Source organism: Rutilus rutilus (genome assembly GCF_951802725.1).
Source record: "Rutilus rutilus genome assembly, chromosome: 15".
NCBI classification, from domain to species: Eukaryota; Metazoa; Chordata; class Actinopteri; order Cypriniformes; family Leuciscidae; genus Rutilus; species Rutilus rutilus.
Window position 1 is genome coordinate 32003792 of NC_140220.1, and position 10151 is coordinate 32013942.

Sequence of the window (10151 nt, forward strand, 5' to 3'; positions counted from 1 at the left end):
TCGAGTGGTCTTTATCTAAAAGAGGAGATCTTCCCTTTCTTAAGTCTCACCTAGATCCCCTGCCAAGGAATCTGGTGAATCTGCAGCAAAGTGATCCAGGGGAAAGCCGCAAAGCCATCTGCAAAACAGCTAAGGGGCAGAGTCACAGTCTATCTATAGGGGTGTTGCGTGTTTAAGGATGCTGGGGGGTGGGGTGCGTCTGCTCTAAATCACAAGGGCAAGTACCAGAACTCTCCAAACTCTCTGTTATGCATCCATATTCCATATGCCTGACTTCCTGGACCATCTGCCAAGCCAATGTGCACCTTACTGACCAACCCTATTCATGCTTGTGAGTTTAAACACAGGTGCAGCAGAGATATACAGATCTCTCCACCCCCCTCCTCCACCATACTCAGTGTGTGTCTTTAAGGACATGAACAGGTGTGGGTGTGTGGCCTGAAGACTTCAGGGGCTGTAACTTGAGAGGTCCTGATGTGCTCTGGTGCCAAATAAATACTCACAACTCACCCGGCCCTGCGACTGACATGAACTTGAGAAAAGGTGAATACACAGCGTTGCCCCTCCCACAATGCTATTTTGAAATGTACGCACATGCTCAGTCAGCCAAAGTCTTGAACACTGTAGAATTGTTCAGTTATCTGAAAGATGGAAAGGCTGTTCACTGCAGAGCCAATGGGTGGAGCTTGACATCTAGCTCCCCCTCGCTGGGTGTAACGGGTCGCTAAACATAACTCCACCCATAAGATCCACAGAGGTGGAGCTGGACTAGGTCAAGCTCCACCCATTAGGTCCAGAGAGGGGGATTTGTCGGGATCATCATTCGGATCTGTAGCGAACACCACTTGAGATGAGGTTTCTGTGTCTCGAACACATCATAAATCATTGTATGTACAATGGGGTTCAAACTCTAAGTAAAAATGCATTTTTCTTCAAAGTCTTCTAATTGAATGCATTTTAATATATTGTCAGCATAACAATTTGAGATTGGTTTAATCAGCTGAAGTATTATTCCTTAACTCAAATTTATTGCCAGCTACTGTTCACAGACACACCTTCAGGAGATGGCAATAGCCAATTGTGTTTTTAAATTTTTTTTAATTTTTAATTCATGATAAATTGTCAAATCACAACTTATGTACTACACTACCAATATAGAGATATATATATATATATATATATATATATATATATATATATATATATATATATATATATATAGAATATAAAATATATAGATTGCACTGAATGTCAGCTTGCTTATTTTGCTCACGATAAGGATTTATTAAAGGGGTCATCGGATGCAAAATTCACTTTTATATGGTGTTTGCATATAAATCTGTCTTTGCAATGTGTGGACACAACCACCATACAATGAAAAAAATCCATTCACTCCTTTTTTTTTATCCTCAAAAAGTCTAAACACTCTCAATAATCAAGCCGTTTGGATTTTCTGAGCAATATGATGTCATATTGCTCATGCTCTGCCCACTACCGTATTAGCATATTTCCACCTTCAGCCATTTGTATACTGTCCACCAAGGCAGGTTGCCAAGGCAGCACTTTACAAGTCTTGTGTCGACACGGAAGAGAGGGGTGGGGTGAACAGTCATTAATGGGGTCATTATCATTTAAAGAGACATGCACCGAAACAGGTCGCTGTGAACAGAGCTGTTTTTGAGGAGGTAAAAAGGGTGTTGTTTTACACAACCATTGAGGAATTTTAACCAAAGTATGTTACAAACCTTACATGAAGACCCTAAAGAATCATGCCAACTTGTGGAAAATGGGCATCCGATGACCCCTTTAAGTCCACATGTCATGCAAACAAGACAGTAGGCTTCAGTTTGAGAGCTGTCATTCCGACCACACTACTTTGCGATGCTGTTTGCCAATGTTTGTTGGAACTATGGTTTTCGGGAAACAACTCGTTGAACTATGCTGTTAACGACGAAACTTGCAACCATAGTTGGCTAACGATGCTTTTGGAAAACGCATCCCTGAACACAACATTTATTTTTATCAATATTATTTAATATCAATTTTATTTTGCCATTTAAATTCAGTGAAAGGCAGTAGTTATAATATTTTATGATGATTGATGATGATGAAAAAAGGGAAAATACACTCTGAGAACCCCAAAAATGGGCTGTCACTATATATGCACAATAATCATATTACTTGCCGTGAGTTTTTTTATTCTCAATTCAGAAATTTTCCACAGACCTCCTGGCTATCCGATACTGAGTAGCACTGTGTTCAAGATTTGCTTTGTACTGTATTAAATCCATGTCTAACTATGGATGAATGATTCTAATTTAATGTCTTTTCACACTTTAAAAAACTGATTTCATTATAGACACATGCTCAAAGAAATTATTAATTAATCAAAAATAGAGTTGTTTTGTGCAATTAATGCAGTTAATGTGATTTTTTCCCCCCACTTTTAATTCTCTAGCAAAAGTAATCACACACAACATAACTAAAGAGGCTGGATTCACACAGAAGAATATATTTAAACATTACAACTGTAAGTGACTCTCTTCTTTGTCCTACAACTGATGTAGATCATTTTTATTGGTGATTAGACTAAAATGCAAAAGCCTTTTCACCAGTGCTGTCAAGCATCCTTACTAGGGTTGCAAAATTCTGGGAATTTTCAAAGATGGAAACTTTCCATGGGAATTAATGGGAATTTAAGGGAATTAACAGGAATTTATGGGAATAAACGGGAATAAACTGGGAATTTTCAAAGTTGAGGGTTGGCTCTTCATAGGGAACTTAAATACAGTTGAGGAAAGTATATTTTAGCATAATCTTGACTAAAACAAACAGATGCCATTCAAATACACTTGAATATCCATGCCATTCCTCAATCACATGCACATAGCACACTGCTTACTGCATGGCTATTGAGACCACACCCCCTGCTGGCACTTTGCATGCCTCCATCACATGTACAGAAGCCCAAAGCACAAGACTATTGAAGACACACATTTGAGCCTGTGGACTAAACAAAGTGAAGTAAGTTTTGGAGATATTATGGGGAAATATATTTATTAAATGTTTAAATTGCAAATATCACATACAAATGTATTCATCTAGTAGATAGCAAGCTGAAAAGTTAGATGCTAAATAAGCTAGCATAACTTTATTTACCACATAAGTAGGGCTGGGCGGTATTACGGTATATATCGTTACCATGGAAGAAAATGTCAACCGTAACAGATTTTTTTATTCCGTGTATACCGCGACATGTAAATAAGTAGGTGTGGTTAACTCACGTGCAGCGTGCGTGAGACTGAGACACTGATATTTGTCAAAGAAACATGAAGAATGACTAAGAAGAGGATCCGCAAAAATGATTACATTTTCAAAATTAACGTGATATTTTCAGGGGGGAAGGTGCAGAAGTCAACTAGAGCAGTGCAGCACACTGAAAGTTTAGAGAGACGCACATGCTCACAACGGGGCTTACTTGACAACAAGTTCATATATCAATATTCTAACGAATAGAAATAACCTTAAATAATGTATCTATCCGTCTCTTATGTGTACAGTTACTTTCAGAGTGGACGCGCAAGCGGTTGCCGTGGTAATGAATATTTCCAAAATTCCCCAGCTTAACTTCCCATGGAAATTTACTGGAAACTTTCCGGAAATTTACCGGAAATTTTCCGCCCCCTTGCAACCCTAATCCTTACAGAGATCTTTCCTTGAGTGAAACAGCAGAAGGCATGCTTTGATGTTTGATGTTTAGCACTGCTTAAAATGTGATTGGGTCAGGGAGACGAGCTTCAGTGTCACAGACAGCAAATACTGTGTCTTCCACTACAGACAAATTACAAATTGTATTACTCAGCAACCTAAGCTTAGCATGCGCACAGCTGGGAAAAATAGCCTCACGCAAAAGTGGCTTGCATGCATGCCTGAGTGAGCTCCATCTACACTAACAAATGAATTCAGAAAGACTGCCGGTAGACAGAGATATCTCTGCATGTGGAAAAAATACTGATGCATCAGATGTGGTCTGGTCTGTGAAGAAGGACTGAACTCTGAGTTCACCATTTACGGCTGGAGGAGCAATTAATGGACTGGGAAAGATCTCAAAAATACTATCATTTACTCACCCTCATGTTGTTCCAAACCTCTATGACATTAATCCAAAATTATTTTTTTAATAATGTACTGTACGCTTTTTCCATACAATTGCAAAGACACAAAATTAGATTTTTGGAATATGAATGAGACCTTTTAAAAGCTGTTAAAAATGGCAATCATCATAAAATATATAAAAAAGTAGTCCATCCGACTTGTGCACTTTATTTTAAAGGGGTCCTATTATGCCCTTTTACCAAGTCTTGATTTTGTTTTTGGGGTGTACTAGAATATATTTTCATGCTTGATGCTTGCCGTGTTTACGGGAAATGCCGTGTTCCGCCCCTCCATAACTGCAAGTTCCGCTCAAGTGTAAATATTAATCAATTTCAAACCATTTCGAGCTCGATTCAGACCCTGACAATGTTAACGAACAAGAGGACAGTGCAGAACGGATTTCATGCAGACTTTGCAAGCACGGATTTCACAGGACATTTCAGAGTGACATTTCATACATTATAGATACAATGTTATCCACCATTTAATCGTGACATTTGTCGGAAAACTAAGGTAATACAGGGAATAAGGTAAACTTTTCTGTTTTATTATATTTTAAAATGTAATTTATTCCTGTGATGGAGAACCTGAACTTCATTCAAGAAACATTTCTTATTATTATCATTGCTGAAACAGTTGTGCCGCTTAGTATTTTTGTGGAAACCATGATACATTTTCAAGATTCTTTGGAAACAGAAAGTGCAAAAGAAATCATTCTAAATGTCTTTACTCGACTTTTGATCAATTTAATGCATCTTTGCTGAATCAAAGCATTACTTTAAGTCATAAGGGTTTGCAATGACGTGAAGGTGAATAAATAGTGACAGAATATTCATTCATAGCGATAACTATCAAGAACTTGTTTGGGTACTTCCTCTAAGCAATGCTGTTGTGCTCTTGAGTGAGCTGTCAGCTCCAGGGGCCGCCTCGCTGCTATGAGGCCTGTGTGTCAGACAAGCAAAAGCTATGCCACACATGTGCTGACTTTGCTGTGACAAGAATTCTTGTGTAATCCTGGCATTGCTAATTGCCTGAAGTGGATTTTAGAACAGTTAACGAGCTCAACCTATACACCAGTCCGATGGAATCCTGTCAGATAAATTATACGCTAAACATGCTTTACAAATGTTGGTACAGTAAACACCCACACAAACACTTTTAATCTTGAGCATTAGTGCTGTCCTTTAGCACAGATGGCTTGTTCCCTTTGGGATAAACCAAGAGGGCACAATAAGAGCAGGGCCATCAGTAATTAATCTGACGGAAGCTCAATGAGCTGAAGCTGCCACATGAAGCTCATAGACCGCAGATGTGTCTTATACAAAAACCACAGGGTCGCACACACAAAATTCAATTCACATACTGCGGATTTCAGCTGTGCCCCAAAGCTCTTTGGTTTACCTTTTACCAGGGCGCCACTCATTACTCATAGTCGCCGAAGCTATCTACACTCAGCACAATCTCAGTGATGGTGGAACAGTGAGAGCAGATCACAAAATGCTTTAAAATATCCACCTCAGTTGCTGATCAAAGATACACATAAGAGCTGTCAAAACAGTCTGGTGTCCTGCAAATGTACTAGTGTAAATTAAAGGTTATGTCTCTGGTGGGTGTTTTCTAAAACAAAACTTATTTGAAGAAAATAAATGGGGGGAAATTTGTGCTACCTTGTAAAAATATGCTGTTTAAATTTGTGGTTAAACAAACAAAAAAAATGGCAACTGTGTTTTATATGGAAAACATTTCATTATGTAATGGCATATTGATTTAAATGTGTACTTCACCGCTGGCCAAATGGGGTTTCAATAAAACTTAGCTGCAAAAAAATAGAGAAAAAAGGCTGTTGTTCTCCCTTTTGCCAAATAGGTACCTAATTTTCTTACCAAATAGGTAAGAAACCTTCTACACCGATAATGCACTGGGCATGTTGACATCCAAGGCCACTCCCACCAGTCTGCTATGGATGCACTTACCAGAGTCAAATACCGCCATGCATTAGTAGGAAATAGTTTTTAGCAAACTTTTAGTCAAAATGGTGTCGACTTGTATTGTTCCTGGTTGTAAGAATTAAAAGAGTAAACATTTAACAGGAGAGAGTTACTTTCGGTTTTCAGTGAAGGATCCAGCACGTTGTAGGCAGTGGCTAAAGGCTTCAAAGAATTGTAAATACAGAGAGAACGCTGCAAAGGAAACCTGGATGACCACGATTCCACAAACACAGTGTTTTAGGCCAAACGGAGGGGAAAAAACTGAAAGAAACTGCTGTTCTGTTCATTTTTTTTGCATCATCCGCCAGACTTTTGCTAACAAATTAACATGAATTTATTAATTGATGCTGATGAAGTACTCCAAGGCCATTTTACTGTAGTTGCAGAAAGCGAATGTGGTGTAATATGCTGATATGGAGAAGGGTCAAATGGACACTTTATAGCTGATAGATTATAGTGTAGGCCATCATTATACAAAGATATTCGACCACTCCATGCCACGATTGACCAATCAGAATCAAGTATTCCAGTGCGCCATGTAGTAAGGTGATGATATGGTATACTAATCCAGGTTTGTGGTGCTCTTTGCAGTATTTTTTTAATATCTTAGCACATGTCGTGGTAGTTGTTGACTTTAAAACACGATACTGTGCAAATAAAAACAGTGTTGAAACATCAGTGGCCTGGCTTGCTAAACTAGCTGATGCAATGACCTATGGAGATGGAGCCTGAGAACTGTGTGTGTATGTGCGGTGGAAGTATTAACTTTTAAGAGGCTAAATTTAAACCCTGGAATGCAGAGGGCTTCCAGAACAACATAAACTCCAAATAAGCCCACTGCTACTGTACTGGCCAACTCTACATCTGGATTTATAGAAGTGTGCCCAAACAACACTGTCAAGTCTCATTTGACCAACACTGCACATTGGACAATGAATTTCTTGCCATTTCTTTTAAGCGATCATCTGAGTTTGGGTAACCTGTGGAGGCCCTATGAAACTGTTTTTGATTTATTGTTTCTTTGTGTTTTTACTATTTAATTTATAGTAATTATGTTTTCCCCTGAGAAATTAATCTCCACTTATTTATTATAGCTTAACCATGCTGCCAATTATTGATGTCATTCAGAGTAAATTGCCTTGATTGTCTGAGCAAACTATTCGCTACCAAAAAATAAGCTAAAGAGAAGGGATTACATCCTGATGCATAAAATGACCAGCAACTGGGGTGTGAAAACCATGCAACTGCTATTTTGTGTGCAGTGTACACAGCCAACCAACAGCAAAGACAGAATTGGGGCACCTTTCACAGACATCTAGAGTGCATTAATGCCCCCTATTTAGTGAGATTGTAACCTTCACTGCCAGAGTTCTCACTTTAACGCTTTAACAGGGAAGTGAGATGTCACACACCTGCCTAATGCAAGATGCTGTAACAGACTGCAATAAACTGGTGTGATGGATTTGATTGATGTTGCATATGCAAATGATAGATGATAAATATCAACCATGCTAACACAAATTCTTCAAAACCATAACTCGATACAACATATTTTACACACTTTATATAAAAATTCTAACTGGGGCCCCAAAGGTTCAAAAAATAATAATATTTGTATATATAGTAGGCTATATACATGCATAAATGCATTATTTAAAGCACTGTGTCCTAACCTAAACTGTGAATTGTCTTAATAGGCTACTCCTAATTTACTATTTCATGAATGCTGTGTCCCTGCAGCACTCCCATTCAGGAACATTACCAAAGTCACCTCAGAAACTGTTCTGATTTCAAAATATAGCAATTTGGCAAGTACTCTCAGAATGCCCTTTTCTCCATGTCTACCAAGTTTTGTGAAGTTTGAATATTTTGACATTGTTCTCACATGATTCCCTGCAAATCATTCATAATGGGCCAAATTCTCTCAAAAAAGTATCAGTCCACATATGCTAAATGAATAAATGAACCAAAGTTCTTATGTCAGAAGTGTCTGTAGGTAGCTTTATTATTTGTGTCGATCAGACGAACAGCCTAGAATGAGAAAAGTTTGTTTTTTAAAGATTTTTTTTTTCTTGCAGAAATGGAAAAACCATGACATTTAGATTTATGGACAGAAGGGTTCTACAAGGGTGCTATTTGCAAAAAGCTCAGCCTTGTGAATGGTTATCACAATGGTTGGTACATTGCCTCATCTAGACCCCTTTATTGATATGGCACATTTTATAATGATCAGCAGTCCACAGTTTAAGATATTAGTTGCTGAAATTGAAAAGTAGATTTTTCAGAATATTCAACATGTTGTTAAAAAATAATAAACGGACAAATATAGAATTAATTGCATCGCAAACTATGTACTCACTGTTCATTTACACTACAAACAATTAATACTATGGCAGAGTGTATGAGTTTTAGAAAGGCAGTGTCATCTCAAATCAAACTTATCATGTGAAAATGCTATTCGTGCTATAGGCTTCTGCAAAATGGCGTAGAAGTACAGAACGCAAAATGGGACACCCTGTGATACCTACACTTGAATGCCTGAGTAGAGATTTGTGACTATGCCAACAAGTATATAAAATATATATTTTGCCCAGTTTTAGTGCAGAAAAATGATAATAAAGAAGAAAATTATGAGTGTAGCCTATTTGTAACAACCTCTAAAGTATACTAAGCAGTCCTCAAGACACTTTTACTCATTTTCATAACTAACTAACAAAGTGTGACAAGTAATTTACACCACATATTCCTATCCTATCATATCGTTTACACAGGTAACTGCCATGCGTCATAGCATCTATGTAACCTATCTGCGTTGAACCACAGAAATAGAAAAGTCCAAAAGAAGGTGAGAGGATCGTATCAAATGTAATCGCATGCGGGAGAACACACAAACAGAGCACTTCTTTATGGAATGAAAAATGCTGCAGAATTTAAGATCGACAACCAGTGCACGAGCGCCAAATGGATTAATTTAGTAATCGCGCGCTCGTTAACTCCTCTGTTGTAGCGTTCTAGACCATTGCAACACAACAAAACACATATTTATATCTTCTTAGACAGACATGCACATCTCCCTCTCGTTAAATTAAAGTGGCATAAACATCATTTGTCCTTGCACCTGCCTGATGCTCATTGAATTCTCATTCACGTGCGTTGACTACAGGTGCGTCGCGAGCGAAAACTCGCACCTGACTCAAGTTCCAAAAAAGGAATAATACTTTAAATAGCTGCTAACATGACACCTTGCTATCATATATGCGTAAGGACGGGAAATAAATCAATATGACCACTGAGAAAAGCCCAACAGCGTTGCTTTAATCCCGGAGTACAAGCCAACATTTTTGATGTCTCAGCATTACACTGTCTTTATCGTAATTAATCATCAACAATGCGCAAAAAATATATATAAAAAAAAATAATCAATATTGCATTTGCAAAAAATACCGTGTTTTTACTTACAGTTCGTAAGAACTGGACCTCATCTTCCCCTTCACCACCTTCGGCCATGGCTGTAGAAGAGCCTGCCTAGACTCCGAAAGCCACCACTGACAGCAGGCAGCGGAGCGGTGCTTCTCCTGTCCTGCCGATATTAGCATAGCGCTCCATCCACAGCCATATAAGGGAGAGCGGGCAAGCCCACTGCCGCTGCTGTCACTCAGTGTCTCAATGCCACCACGAGGACGAGCGCATCTGCATCACCTGCGATCTTCCAGTCAATCGGAAAATATGGGGGGTTAAATTAAGTCAGCATGCAAAAATACTTTCCATGCTGCAATATTAAACGTATCAGCAGATAATGTGAGAAGATGAATGTGATTTTTTTTTTGTTGCTTAATTAAAGCCACTGGGACGGTGTTATAAACACACCAAACAAAGAAATAATTGCATTATACTTTGATAAAGCTTACCAAAATCTATGACCATGAAGAAATAATGTTATTTCTGCTATATTTCTAATGCACTTTGGTAGCAAAAAAAAAAAAAAAAGTGTTTTTATTGCTCTTAGGG

General features: G+C 38.3%; 1 protein-coding gene across 4 annotated transcripts in view; it reads right to left on the minus strand.

The window, feature by feature from the left end:
* The window catches only part of ryr3 (ryanodine receptor 3), an 87121-nt gene extending 77279 nt beyond the window's left edge, over positions 1-9842 (minus strand). For all 4 annotated transcript variants that reach the window (XM_084431615.1, XM_084431616.1, XM_084431614.1 and 1 more), the window contains exon 1: positions 9603-9842. In XM_084431615.1, the coding sequence (XP_084287741.1) occupies positions 9603-9650 (48 nt within the window). In that variant the 5' untranslated portion in view covers positions 9651-9842. The remainder of the gene's footprint in view (positions 1-9602) is intronic.
* Positions 9843-10151: the final 309 nt, after the last annotated feature.